We start from the raw sequence: 15,241 nt of genomic DNA, 5'->3' as shown, positions 1-15,241 counted from the left end.
AAATGGCAAAAATCAAATAGGCACAAAATACCACAGTTTATAACCTATCCATATATAGAGGTCAGCGGGTAGAGCGAAGCAAAGCGAATTTCCTGTCTATGTGTCAACACATTGATAAAAACGCCATCTAGTTTTTATTCTTAACACTACCAAAACAAGAATTTTTAATGAACGATAAAAACAGTGTGCTTAAGGTGACAGTATGAAATATTTGAATATTTCTAACAAGCCGAAAATGTTTAAGTCTTGTATTGAATTTCCATTTAAGACAAAAATTATTATTTATGAAGGAAAATGTTCTTGCATGATACTATCTGGAACGGGCGTAACGTGTACAAAAACCTGCCACTATAATCTTATTTGTTTATTACCAATATTTTAAGAAAAAAATAACATTCTTGATAACTTTTCCTGTATTTTGATACTCCGATAATTATTTTGTAACATTTTTGGGTTGATAGTTAACAGGAAATTAAAAGACAAATATAATTCAGATTCAATTTATTCCAATAAAGTTATAATTAACTTTATTAATATATTTGTGCACTTACACTTACTTCTCCTTCTTATCAGAGATGAGTGAATTGTAGAGTTTGGTTATCTCATTAAGTACCAAGTTATGTACCACAGTACCATTAATATCAATGTAATTGGCAAAAGATTTGGTTATAGAAGCTTCTCGGGTCTTTCCATTTGAATCTACCATCACAAGGATTAAATTGTATTTATCGTCATGCCTGAAATATAATTAATTACATTACAAACTTCTATGAAATATTCACTACTGATAAAAATTAAATTTCAAATAAAACCTTCAATATTTCTTTTCAAATAAATCTTAATTCTTTAGTTTGATTTATTTTATTAACCATTTTTTTTGATAAATACAATAGCATTTAATTTCCAAACATAAAAAAATAATCTTCAGAAAATGCAAAAAGGAAATTAAATTTACAATCAATAAAGTAGTATAGTATTTTCCTTTAAAAAACTTACTTCTTCACATAAGAACTTGCTTCCCAAGTCCTGATATTGTTACCTCCTTTTTCTGTGGCCACAACAAATACGCCTTTTTCTTTAAATGTAGTGTACAGTGTCAAAACACCCATGAGAATGAAATACGTAGACACACAGACGATAAGCAGCAGTCTAAAAAAAAATTTATTTAATACTCCACAGCCATTTCCTCTTTTTAACTGTCCTGTGAAATATCTGAAGAAATACTATGGAAATGAAATGAATATATGAAAATACTTTTTATAATCTATCTTAACATTTATCGTTTAAATAGATTATACCCCACCAATGGGTAAAAAAAACAGAGCAGACTTGCTTTAATAACATCTCAAGACTATTACCTGGACTCCGGGAATGGGTACAGATAATCAAATAGCAAAGCGTACAGAGCCACGCCAACTGCTATGGCACAGAGAGTGAGACGCCCATCAATTAGTCTGAAGCTTTCTGTGCATTTCAGATCTTCAGTGAATACCTGTATAACATATTTTTCATTGCAGAGTTACTGTTGTTCAGAATCAAATAAAACACTATAATTTTTAGACTCACCTCTCTAATTGCATCATCAATGGCATTTTTAGCTGCTGCACCATCCCATTTGTTTATTTTTACGACCTGCAAATTAAGTACATTTCAAATTAAAAAATTCGAATTTGTATTTGGAAATTTGGTAAAGATATCGGCTAAAATAGTCAAAACTATTTCATTTAGATAAATTACACACTTAATTTAAGTATAAATAACTTGATATTAGCTTTAAAAAGTTTTGTAAAGCCGTGACGTGTCTCAACCATCTTAACCGATTTGTTTTATTGTTGAGTCGGCATAATAATACCTCATTAGTTTCACCCATCTCAATTACTTTCCTCTCAAAATTACACAATACTAATTAATTATTTTAGTGTCTAAAGATATTATAGTACAAGACCGACACATTAATATTTACACATGTGTAAATATCAGGGGGTGGAAACTTAGAAGAAGGACGGTTTGTATGGAAAGTGGCGCCACCTTTTATATAATGGTAAACATCATTTCATCTCATGGCTGAGAAGAAGCATCATTTCTGTCATCGAGACATTCATGTGTCATCAAACCGCTACGTTTTTTCGTATTTCTATTTCTGTTCTTGTATTCTTAGTTAAATGTTGTTTCATTCATTTTGTTTTTAATTAAAATGTGTTTTCGTGAAAAATGACGCTGTACACAACTGTGTTTTAGATGGACTGATTATGGTAAGTTACAATTCAATAAAAAATTTCATGTTTTTCCCATACGTCAGACTCATTTAAACATTTAAATATTTTCGTATTTTGGTGTAGTTTTTAGCACCACAGTGATTTATCCTTTCCGGTTATCATATTGAATGGTGCCCTACTTCTAATACATTTTACATATCAGTTCCTATACTTGATAGGAAATCACATTCTGTTTGTTTGTTGTAGGTGCACATATACACGGTTTCCCCCTTCCTGAGAGACGGTCAGTGATGTTCAGAAAATGTGTGCCAATCACTGGAATTATAGAGCCATAAACTGATGTGTCTGAAATTAGTAGGTGGGTCCATGTGTGTATATGTAAAAAATATATTTTTTTATTTGTAATTTTTTATTGTAAAGAAAAATTTGCTTGCCTATGTTTGTAAGAGAATATGTTCAGAGTGTTTAAACTCGCAAATAACTACAAATTGCCAGTTGCCAGCTAGCATATGACTGAAAATATTTTGGGGTTTGGTTTTAATTACAGGGTATGCATTCTTTTGTGACCGCGCTATACTATTTATTACCGTAAATGTAATTTTCAAATATATATATATTAAAAATTAAAATATTGAGCTGATATCTTGAAAGTCATTGATGTATATGTACTTGCATAGATTTAAAATTAAGTTATGTAGAAATATAATAAATAATGTACAAAAATATAAAAATATTTTGTTTTTATTTCCCCAATGATAATAGGATCATTTTAATAGAGGTATTTCATAGAAGGCTACTTGATATCGGCTCACTATATTAATAACTACATAAGTGGGTATATTATTTTTGAACATTGATTTAATGTCAATTTTAACTTTATTAGATTCCCACTTATTAGTTATTATTATAGTGAGCTAAATAAGCGTGCCTACGTATATAGGTACCAAAAAAAAAAAAAAATTAGTTCAGCGATTATACGCATGGAGCGCCACAATCGCCGTGGATCCACGACTTCGTGCGAGTTGCCCCTCTTTCTATAGTATACTTATTATACTCTTTGGTAAATATGAATATGCGGTTGATTGATGTGTAAATGAAATGTCAAAAGTGTTAAGAATGTTTTTTTTTTAATTTTATGACCTGGTAACATAGACCTTTAGGTCATTGTAAAGAATGAATATCCGCACACCAAAGATTAGGTAAACAGAATCAACAAATTTCGGACAAAGGGTAATAAAAATTACTATGAAACAACCGTTCAAGATAAAGCCGGAAAATCGATTCCATTGACTACCTCGAAAACAAACTTTTGAAAAAGCTTCTCTTGCAAAAATAAAAGTTGGTTCGAAGATGTAATAAGCATTATTTATAAATAGAGAAATGAGAACTGAATTTTGTAATAAATCTAGGTGTTTAAATTTTTTTGCAATAAGCTTGTATTACTACCTAAAAATTGGGAAATTTTGCAGTAAATGGAAATCGTTCAATGTTTTGATAAATATGCTTTGCGTATTCCTCATTTTATCTGACAACTAATTCGTGATAATTATGGAGTTTATCAGGAGTACAATGCAATTTGCAATACAACTTAGTTAAAAGTATGAATAATATGAACGAAATGAAAATGTTTTTAGTCTGGAAAAACATGAAGTAAGTAATCCTTACTGTCACTTAACAAAATAATAGAATGCATAACAAAAAATTTCATCAGAAACGTGAATAATGGGACATTTGTAAAGATACTTGTGGTAACACTAAAAAGTAGTGATGTTCTTGAGTAAGAAAATAAAGCTATAACGATTTAATATTTGTATTGGCGCGAACTCTGCATCGATTCATCACTATATTTGAGTAATACTCTGCTCTAGATGGTCATTGATAGATGCTAAAAAATTAATGGACTGGTCAAAAATGAAGTGGCTTTATATCAACTTGATTTAATAGTGAAAGCATTTTGAAGTAATCATAATATATATTGGCGGATAACAAACGTAGACATAGTTTACGGTGTAAAAGTAATGGTATGTAACATTGTCATTGTTAATTATTGAAAGGTTTGGACCGGTGGGTTACGCTGTGTGAACGTTCTTCTGTTCTGAATTCTGTTGTGTTGTTAGAATTTTACTAATATCTTATATTACCTTTTAAGTCAGGACTTTCCTTTTTAGATTATATGTTTACCATGTGGTACGCAAAACAAGTACCATGTAAATTAAAGAGGTCAGTTTGTTGATGCTAATGAGAGTATATTACATTTTTAGGTTGTTTGCTTCAACGATTTGCGATGGCAAAGAAAAGGAAACCCACAACGCAACTCGCCGCTCGGCGGTCTGCCCGCCGCGGGAAGAAGGCCACTATTGAGCAGGTTGCCTTGGAAGGCGAAACATCTACCACTGTAGAAGCGACAAACTCAGACACACAATCTAAGCCCCCCGAGACATCCAGTGCAAAAGTTGAAGAGACAACAAGTACATCAATTGCACAACTGTCCCAATCTCAAAATTGGAATCCCACTGTTAAAATTTGCCCACCTGTAGGGTTACATAAGAAATTTGGTAAATATCGTTGTTTATTCAGCAGTGATGAAACTTTGAGTAGAAAGAGTGAAGTATGTAGTGATAGTGAAACAAACAGTAGTATTGATACAAAAGTAGTTGACCTTTGTGGTAGCTCAGAGTCTGATTCAAATACTGCAATAGAGATTCAATCGGATACAAACAGTTCTGCAAGCCCTAGTCCCCTGAGCATTGTGTTAAACCCACCACAAAGTCATAGCAACATACCACTACCTACATCGTCACAATCTTCTCAAGTATTTGTACTAAATGAGGACACTATTGTAAATGAGGACCCTGTTGTAAATGAGGACCGTGCTGATAATGAGGACCGTGCTGATAATGAGGACCCTGTTGTAAATGAGGACCTTGTGGTAAATGAGGACCCTGTGGTAAATATTGAAAGCAATGTGCCGCAAATTCCTTTGCCAAACGAAACCTCTATAGTGGATAATGATGACCAACCAGTAAGTGATAAAGATAATGACAAAGAATTACAGGACAAAAACATTCCATCTGTAGAACAAATTGAGTATGCTTGTGATGATGAAGAAATTATTACGGTTGTTCAAATTGTGGAGGATGAAAATCAAGAGCTTTATTATGATATTAAAATAGATAGTCCAAAAAATGAGGCTCCAAAACAAATAAATGAAGATGAAGAGTGCAAAAATTATGATTCTGATTTCCAGAAACACTTTGAAAATCTTAATCTCACTGCCGAATCTAGGTCTAACACTCATTCTCCTATGGATTGTTCAGAACTTGGTTTCCTACAAACATCGCATTGCAATACTCCAGATATTTTTTCCAAAGAAAACTCTAATGATTTAACAAGACCAGATCCAAGCTTAACACCAAGTTCTATATTATCTGATGAGAGCAACTCGTCAAGAGTGACAGAACAAACACAAAACAATTCCAATGATTCCGCGGAATCATCACCAACTGGTGTCAGACGTTCAAACCGCATAAAGACAATCAGCAATTTAAAACAAAAAACAAAAGGGTATGGTTTAGTCAAAACACCACTAAAGAAAGCTTTAATTACTCAAACAAAGTTAAAACTAGAAGAATTAGGTTCAGATAGTCAAGAGAAAATAGAAACTATAACAAATGTTACTCCACACTCCTTACAGTTCCCTATCCCTTCAGAAATGCCTGTTAAAGTAAAATCTCGTTGGAGAAGGTCAAGTGAGCTTGAAATGGGCGCAAGCTCGCCTGCAAATTCACCGTTAGCTAGTCCAGGTCTACCACAACGTTTACTGCCTTTAACGGAGGAACAAACTTCTACCGACGTGGAACAGGCTGCTGTGGCATTATCTAAAGAAGCATACGATAAAATTATTGAAGAGAGAATGAATCAATTCAAACATTTGGATGAGAATGAGTATTTGTGTGATCGTATGATCAGCAGAGATACAAAGAAAATGATTTGTGATTGTTTTATGACCAAAGAAGAGTTGGAACGAGGAGAGCTTGCTTGTGGTGAAGACTGTCTCAATAGACTGCTTATGATTGAATGGTAAGTTACATTACATAATTTCTTTACATACTCCAGCAGTTTGTGATAGAAACATTTTAATTTACAGTAACTCTAGATGTCCAGTTGGTGACCGTTGTACCAATAGAAGATTTCAGAATAAGGAAAATGCGTCGCTTAAGGTTTTTTATGCAGATAAGAAAGGATGTGGAGTGGAGGCTGGTGCTGATATTTCATCGTAAGCATATTTTTAAATGTTTTCATAATGAAATAATAAGTGGTTTTGTATCTTGGCATTTTGCTTCTACATTTTCAGCCAAAAATCTCGGATAACATCAAGAATAGCTGGCAAAAGATAGCTGTACCCATTTCTTAAAAATAAATCTTTGTTATGATCGCGAATATAAGTTTGTTAACACTTACCTTTAGCCATAATATTAATAATATATATCAGTTTAATGTTTTTTTCAAATCAATCAATACTATTTGTTGAATGCTAAATAAAATATTCCGACCACATTAATGAGATTAGCACAAGTATCTATGTCAAGCAAAAGCAATTGCGAATTTATTGTATAAGTTTGTTTATGAGTTTATTGCTAATATTTATAATGCGAAATATAATGAGATTAAAAATTAATGTAACAATAACTCTCTGTTATGTACTATTTTTACCAGGATCAGTTAATCAACATGACTAAGCACTTTGTTTATATAACATTTTATACTATATGATATATAACCCTGAAGGGTAAGAAGAGGTTGTGGAGAGAGAGTGGTTTAAATACAGGGTGATTCTTAATGGACGGATCAAAAGTTTGGAGGAAGTACAGGATCTCAATAGCTATTTTTATGCCTAGAGTATGCGCCACGATTTTTAATGAAAATTTTTGATAAATCTTTTACGAATCACCTTGTACATTACGCAAACACGCTCTTAATTTATGGGTAGTCTTTATATCTCTACCCTTTACATCTAACACAAGTAACTTAACTAATGTTATTTAATACTAAATCTTAATGAGTAGCCTATCTGTTTTTCCAGACTATGTTCTATGTCTTTGCCAAATTTCAGCAAGATCTGTTGAGCTGTTATGAAGGTACCTTCAAACAAACATCTATCTGTTCATCCATCTAAACATTGACATTTATATGATTAGTAAAATGCAAGATTTTTCTTTATTACAGAGGTGAATTTCTAATGGAATATGTGGGTGAAGTATTGGACTATGAACAGTTTTACAAGAGAGCACAGTCATATTCTGATGAGAACAACCTACACCACTATTTCATGTCACTAAAAGGTGACACAGTTATTGATGCGACAGTGAAAGGCAACATATCAAGATTTATCAATCATTCATGTGAACCAAATGCGGAAACACAGAAGTGGACAGTCAATGGAGAACTCAGAATAGGGTTTTTCAGCAAACGGGAGATTCCAGCTGGTGAAGAAATCACTTTTGACTATCAGTTTCAGCGCTTCGGGTAAGTAATTTGGTAATATACAGTAATTTAGTACATATATATTGAATTATTTATTTTCTTGAAGTTGACAAGCCTATTTTTTATGTACTTTTACTACAAACTGGTGTAGTTAGATAACATTTCAACACAATACAGACCAGAAATAAAATTTTTGATGATAAGTACATACTTATCAAAAATTTGGGTTAAATACATTTCAATGTAGGATTTTTAAGAATAAATTGGCCAATACATTTTTGTACAGATATTATAATATCAACCATACGTCTGTTTAGAAGATGAATAGGTTGTTTAGATGTTGAATAGGCCATAAATGGTAGCGATTGATAATTCCAGTGAGAAGTGTTAGTGAGAGGAGTTAACAGGGGGTAACGGAGATATGTTTGTTGCATGCAGCAAGGTGGCGCAGCGGTGTTACTGCGGCGCTGAAAACTGTCGCGGCTGGATCGGTGCTGAACCAGACTCTGATGATGATGATGATGAAGAGGTATTTATCTTTTGAGTCATATGACGCCCAATGTACCGGTATAGGTTACCAAAGTCCTTTGTATGTCTATTGGTTGGTTGGCACTTTAGTTAGAAGAGTACTCTTATTCCTGATGTGCCAAAATAAAATTTTATTTACATTTTATATTATGTACTAACCTTTTGAACTTTTGAATATTGAATGAACATGCTTGATATCAATGTTAAATCAGTTGTCCATTTAAGACAATGTTGGAAAGAAAAAACCAATAACCAAAATAACTATAGTTCCTCTATATCTTTTTGGTTATTTAAATTAAATTAAATTTTCATATATTTCTTTAGGAAGAGGAAGATGTATCGACATCAAAGTCTGGTACTGCGGAATCAGAGGAGGCGCTTGCAACAGACGCCACGTCAGAGCAGCCACAGCCTCGTGTGCGCAAACCCAAACGTAACAGAAAGTACAAACCCAAAGCCCCCGATCTTGTTCAAGATGCTGATGTAAGTAATACTTATATTTATACGAATATTTTAAGTATTTAATATAAAAATTGACCTCATAATTTAACTAGGCCCGACACACAAAAGATGTGATTTGATTTTAGTTCATTTTTAGTACAGTATTTGTATGATTCATAAACAGTTCAGCTGTAGGTAATCATTGAATTCAATCATCACTAGATCGAGGAAGACCTAGAAGCACTAGGTCACAGCGGTGTCAAGAACCAGAGCCACACGCTGCGTCTTTCCCGTACTGTTGTGCGTGCGAAGACCAGACCCGCGCAGACTGCGTTGCTCCGACTGTTGAGGGATGCAGACTTACCATGTCGACGTCTCTTCCTTGATTATCGTGGACTGAGACTCCTGGCACCATGGTGTTCTGACGCCTCTACTGAGTTTAGGTCAGTAGAAATTTTAGTACTGGGAACCGATGGAATTACTTAAATCTCATATAATTGCACTGGGGAGAAGATTTTGTTAAGATATAAATGTATGAGAACATTTTAATTTTTTAGGTTGGAAATGCTTCTAACTGTGGACCGTTTGCCGATCACGAACAAAACAATGGTACAAGAGAGCCGCTTCTTTACGATCGTGGAGCGATGGCGCAGCGCCGGCGCCCCTGCACCAGATCCTGTATTCATTGATGAAGCTACTGGTAAAATATTTCTTTTGTTGAGTTACTGTCAAGAGGTTAAAGTTTTTTTAGTCAATGTTTTTTTTTCTGTAGAATAAAAAATAAAATAAAACGTAATGTGTTCAGGTCTGCCAGTAGAACTGGGAAATAGAACTGCTCAAGATGCAGCAGCACTGGCTGAGAAGAACAAAGAGAATGCGGCTATGTTGGAAAAAGTCAGAGATCTGTCCAGTCAGTTGCTAGAAAGATGGTCCAGTTTAAAGGTAAGTTACTCTTTACATTCATGGTTTTTTTTCTTAAACCCCCAGTAAGACAATTTGGAAAATTTTCAATTTTAATCCTTACTTCTAGGAGGTGTTCAAAATTCCTAAAAAGGAAAGAATACAGCAGATGAAGGAGCACGAACGTCAAGCGAACGTCGAGAGGCGCGCCGCCGACTCGAGCGGGTCGCGGGAGCGAGAGAGAGAGCGAGAGCGAGAGCGGGAGCGCCGAGACGAGCGAGAGAGACGGGATGAGCGGGACCATCGCGAGAGAGAGCGGGAAAGGGAAAGGGAGAGGGAACGAGAGCGCGAGAGGGAAAGGGAGAGGGAGCGCGAACGCGAGAGAGAGCGGGACCGTGACCGCGACAGGTATAGGGAGCGCGAGAGAGAGCGAGACAGAGAACGAGACAGAGAAGACAGAGATAGAAGGAAAAGAAGGAGCAGCCCAGAACCGAGAAGAAGTATACGGTATGTTGATTTATGTCGAAAAACGTATTATTGTTATATTATATAAATGTTATAGAACATTGCAGTCGTTAACCTGCGATGTTCTTGCTGTGAGTTAAATAGTTTTATTGCTGCAGTAAAAAATAATTAGGTACTGTATGATACATAGTTTGAACGAGCGTGTGCTGGCTGCTGTGCCCCCGCTGAGCAAGGAGGAGCGGCGTCGTGCCTTCGCGGAGGCGGCCGCTGCGGCGGAGGAGGCACGACGCACGCGGGACCCTCCCACATGGCCTTACTGGACACAGCATGATGCCTTCCAACAGGTACCACTGAAGAATGTTCTTTTTGATGGCTGGTGGTAACGGAGAGTACCCACAAAATTTTGTGTACCTGCCCATGATATTAGAATTATTTCATATATTCATACATATATTAAATGTGTTTCTTCCGTATAGATGTTCCAGCCTGGAATGATGGGTGGTACACCAAACATGTTGGGTCAGATGATGCCGGGTCTGGTACCAGGGATGCTGCCGCAAGAGTCTCAGAGCGAGTGGATCACACCAAGCGGGGAGTTCCAGGGCCAGCCCGCTTTTGTTCCGTCTTTCCCGGGAGCACAGTTCTGTATGCCACAGCCTAAGTAAGTTGCCACTATCGACTATCTGAAATTATTAAATATAATACTTTCTGAACTTTTTCCAAGACTAATCATATTTTAAAACAGCATGATGGGCTTCGGAATGGGCGGCTTCATGTTTGGTCAACAAATACCGCCGTCGTTCCCCACGAGGCCCGGCCAGGTGCCCACGCAACCCACGCAGTCGGGTATGCCCACGCAGCCTGGTATGTCGGCGCAGTCCACGTTGCCCAATATGCAGACACAAGCATTGCCCTCGTTACAAATGCAGGCACTACAAAATGCTCAATCTACTCAAGCGTTACAGAATGCTAACAAGGTAAAAATCATGTAATTCCAATTACACTGTTCTATGATGTTGTTAAATTACGATGATCTTTGATGTTATTCTTATTAATATTATAAATGCAAATGTTTGGAATGTGTGTATGTATGGATGGATGTGTGTAAGAAGGTATGTCAATGTCCATTGATGCCTATAAGGTTTTATATGCGTTGATGAAGTGTCAAAAAGTTTTTGGTTAAAAAAATATATTTGTGTTTTGTCGTCGTCAGATGTCGCTGGGGGCTCCAGGAGGTAATAAGGAGGTGGTACTGCCGTCGCTGTGGCGCAGCGCAACTGACGCGCGTGGCCGCACTTACTACTACCATGTTAAGTTGCGTCGCCCGCAGTGGCTGCCACCCGCCCCTGACCCCGGTATGTACTACGCAACCACCATAACATCACAATAACATGATCACCCCAGTGTTGTCCGCGTCCACAAGTCTGTTTTAGCTTATTGTACGATTTCCTTCGCAAAAAATGTGAAATGTGTATTTAATTTTATATGTAACAAGTGAAAAATAGTGATGATGAATGTATTTATAGAGGAGAGTTCATCGGAGGAGGAGGTGGAGGCGATGAGCGCGCTGGACACGGCCGTGGTGCGTCGCCAGGTGAAGGGCAAGCTGGTCGAAGGAGTTAATGGCATTTATGAAGGTAACAAACCCATTTAGACTGTTAACTGTTGTTTAATATATTTATTTTACGACTAGTGGTAAAATAAAAAGTAGCCTTTAATATGACCGCGTTCATCAGCTACCTTCCCGTCAAAGTGACATCAAAATCGCTCCAGCCGTTCCGGAGATAATCTTCCGGGTAACCAACCGCAGCCTTGCCGACAGACAGACAAATGTTTGCGATATATTGCAGTTTGCGTCAATATGATTTACAACAATTTACTTTTGAATTTTATAGATTCTTTAATTATATTAATAGTTTTGGAACATTTGGTTGTAATTCATATTTATTTGCAGTGATAAAAGAGGATTCTCACAATGGCCTGATACCGGATCACGCGCTGGTGTCACTAAAGCCAAGGAAGCGGCGACCCGGCCTCGTGTCTGAACGTCCCATCAGTGTGAGTTGAACAGAATATAACAACTAATTGTTTCTTTACTACATCTATATTTGGTGTTTCTTCCTCTCTGTCGCACAGAGTAGGGTGTGAATGAGATAACGCTATTAATGTAAGGAATTAGTTGTCTAAGATTGTAAAGTACTCAAGAAATATTTTATGATCGCCGATGGTAGAAAAAATATATAATAATTTACTGTGATTTTTTTACTACCCCTAACATTTGATTTTCACAATAAATTTTACTCTACAGCCACGCACTGAGGAGGACAAGTTAGCGGGTCGTATGGAGGTAAAGCGGTACAAGCAGACGAAGGAGAAGCTGCGCCGGCGCAAGGAGCGGCTGCTGCAGCGCGTGCGCATGCTGGCAGCCGCACGACCCCGCAAGCACCAACTCAAGGTATAGACTGTGATGTTTATTACTCGTGAAATGGAAAAAGTAGCTGAACAATCAAGCTGATAGATGTTTAAAATATTTTATTAATTTTCAATAAAACCCTACAGATCGCAGAGATAGAAGATTTCGAAACTGACTCTGAAGATGATTCCGATGACGGTACCAACGAGAAGTCCATCAACCTTGTTTCATCGCCGGCGGACGAGGTCGAGGGTCAGGAGGAAGAGGAGGTGGAGAGCAAGGAGGCGGTGGACTCGGAGGAGGTGGCGCGCAGGATCAAAGAGCAGTTCCGCAGTAGCATGGCGCGAGTTATGGTGCAACATCTCAACCCGTACCGACATTCGGATGCTCCCGCTGGCAGGATCACGTGCACAGCAGACTTTAAACATCTTGCTAGAAAGGTAACCTACAGTTCCTCAGATAACATAGTAACATAGCTAAACAATGTCATGCATAGATTACGTATTTTATAAAAAGGTTCAGAAGCTTTTTTATCCATGGACAAGATTTTTTTTTAGTTGCAAAATTGGCTTATACAATATTGTTGAATGGGTATATATAAAGTATTTGAGATAAAAACATTGGAAATTTATTTGCTGTTTGCTGTGAAGTCCTTCGTGTTTTTATTACTAACTTGTCTAGAATGCAAAAATATTGTATCTTGAAATAATCTTTTTTTATTTCACAGTTAACACATTTCGTGATGCTAAAAGAATTAAAACACTGTCGGTCAGTGGAAGAGCTGATAGTGACTGATTCTGTGAGGACCAAGGCTAAGACATTTGTGCGTAAGTACATGGCCAAGTTTGGGCCGGTGTACCGCAGACCGCCCGAGGAGGCTGACTAGCGAGAGCTTGCGCGTTATTACAACGCGATCAAATCAAACTGTGAAAAACATTACAAAGTGATTATTGATAAATTTTTAAAGTGATTTAACTGTGTAGTGAACAAAGTGCAACATTGTGATTTGTGACAAATTAAAAAAGTAAGAAATCATCTCGGATAAAGGTAAATCATTCCAATTTACTCAGGTTTCTGTAATTAGTTAAATTTTAAATTAAAATGAGTTTTTTGATGAAGATTTTGGCTTTGTTAATTTTATTTTTGAATTAATACAGTAAATTGTGATTCAATGTCTCATTTTATCGTCATATCTCATAAAATCGTAAAAAATAGAATATGCAATATGGAAAAAAAAAATATAAATATTGGCTTAACAATTTAGAAGTAATTGAATCAATAAAATGACTTCAAATTGGTTACTTTGATAATGTAAACCCCAACAATATATCGTGATGAAGGCAGATAATTTTCTTTTTCATATTATGTTCTCTTTCACTCAGATATGCCTGTCCTTCTCACACGATGAACTGTGCACAACACATCAAAGAGCGACAGAGATACAACTAGAAGTAATAGAACTTTTTCCAACATTAATTGTAATAAATTACTAGTTGGATGGAAAGATGATGTGTTCAAGATTTGTTAATAGAAAAATTGTAATAAAAATCAATTTGAACAGTGTAAAATGTATTATTGCTATTCTCGGTTTTGACAAATTCATCACAATTTTTATATTCCAGACCATAGATATATAACCTATAGATAATCTGTAGATCAAAAAGACGAAAAAAAGTCCTCTACAATCTTTTTGGTAATAAATTTATAACACATTTTGAAAATCCACTTTCAATTAGGCATCAAACTTTTATAAAATACTCCATCTATAGATTATACATCTATGTTTAAGACATTTTAGTATAATTAAAAGCATAATCTCCATGATTAAGAATATTTGGACTTATTTAATGACAAAATGTTTTTTTATTAATAAAATTATTAAGATAAAAATCTGTAAATATAGGTTATTAAGTGATAGGTTAAAACAAGTCACTCCTCATTTAGGTATAATCGTGAAATAATGACGAATAAGAAAAATAATTAAATAAAATAAAATGAACACTATTTTTAAGCGAGTAATACAAATTATGAAATTTGTAACATGATCTCTGACTCGCAATGGATTTATTTTGATTTTTTTTTACTTGAATAAGCAATTATTGGAGATAATTTGGTTTTTATTAAGTACAGTATTAAATAAAGATAATTGTTTGAATGCTTTCAACACGGATTTAGATTAAACATCTATATAGAATGATTTGAATAGAAAAGCCAGAACATAATTTTCTTTTAAACATACTTTTTGAAAATTACATTTTTATGAATAAACTATAACAAAAAACTAATTTACATATAAAAAGATTTTTTATTTCTTCGTGACAAAGTATTGGATAATATTGACCATATTTAAGAATCAGTCAATTATTAAAATTGGTAACGTAATTTAACAAAGTAGGTCATATAGGTTTTTTATTATTTAAGGATTTACTTAAAAAAAAATCATGTGCAACTTTATTCTAAATTGTACTATTGTTAAATGTGAAGCTGAGACTTTAATTGACATATTATATGTTATATGTTTCATATTAAACATATCAACGTTTTATTACGACCTTGTGATACCAAGGTGACATTGTGCCTTATGGCAAACATTTGTATGAATTGGTGACGAGCCACACTTGATTTAGCCTGATATAATGATACTTTACTCTTTTTATGATATTTAATTCCCACGAATTATTAAGGTACGATTTCACTATCATTTGAACACCTCTTTTACCTTTTAATATTTCTATTATTTATTATCCTTAGATTTACTTGTATTTAAAACTTGCAGGTTTAATATTTTCATGTT

General features: G+C 35.1%; 2 protein-coding genes across 3 annotated transcripts; one reads left to right on the top strand and one right to left on the bottom strand.

The window, feature by feature from the left end:
• Window positions 1-486: 486 nt before the first annotated feature.
• On the bottom strand, window positions 487-1,977 carry Spase25 (Signal peptidase complex subunit Spase25). Its single transcript, NM_001312823.1, is given in 5 exon segments — window positions 487-737; window positions 997-1,149; window positions 1,359-1,492; window positions 1,567-1,632; window positions 1,853-1,977. Coding segments are annotated over 5 exon segments (555 nt in total). The 5' UTR covers window positions 1,871-1,977; the 3' UTR covers window positions 487-553.
• Window positions 1,978-4,063: 2,086 nt separating this feature from the next.
• Window positions 4,064-15,217, top strand: Set2 (SET domain containing 2). Of its 2 annotated transcripts, none has more exons than XM_013312931.1 (20): window positions 4,064-4,237; window positions 4,478-6,296; window positions 6,364-6,492; window positions 7,443-7,742; window positions 8,139-8,229; window positions 8,553-8,711; window positions 8,892-9,112; window positions 9,227-9,369; window positions 9,475-9,611; window positions 9,700-10,076; window positions 10,225-10,378; window positions 10,511-10,695; window positions 10,780-11,006; window positions 11,246-11,389; window positions 11,561-11,671; window positions 11,989-12,092; window positions 12,343-12,489; window positions 12,594-12,887; window positions 13,175-13,494; window positions 13,830-15,217. In XM_013312931.1, exons 2-19 carry the CDS (start codon window positions 4,501-4,503, stop codon window positions 13,331-13,333), a joined length of 4,878 nt encoding a protein of 1,625 aa, XP_013168385.1. In that variant the 5' UTR covers window positions 4,064-4,237; window positions 4,478-4,500; the 3' UTR covers window positions 13,334-13,494; window positions 13,830-15,217. The 2 variants fall into 2 exon arrangements, with proteins under 2 accessions (XP_013168385.1, XP_013168384.1); XM_013312930.1 differs by having other exon boundaries at window positions 10,780-11,011; window positions 11,248-11,389.
• Window positions 15,218-15,241: the final 24 nt, after the last annotated feature.

This window comes from Papilio xuthus, unplaced genomic scaffold, assembly GCF_000836235.2.
Source record: "Papilio xuthus unplaced genomic scaffold, Pxut_1.1 DF827597.1, whole genome shotgun sequence".
Classification (NCBI taxonomy): domain Eukaryota; kingdom Metazoa; phylum Arthropoda; class Insecta; order Lepidoptera; family Papilionidae; genus Papilio; species Papilio xuthus.
The sequence above is the reverse complement of the archived record's forward strand: the minus strand, read 5'-3'. Positions and strand labels throughout refer to the sequence as shown.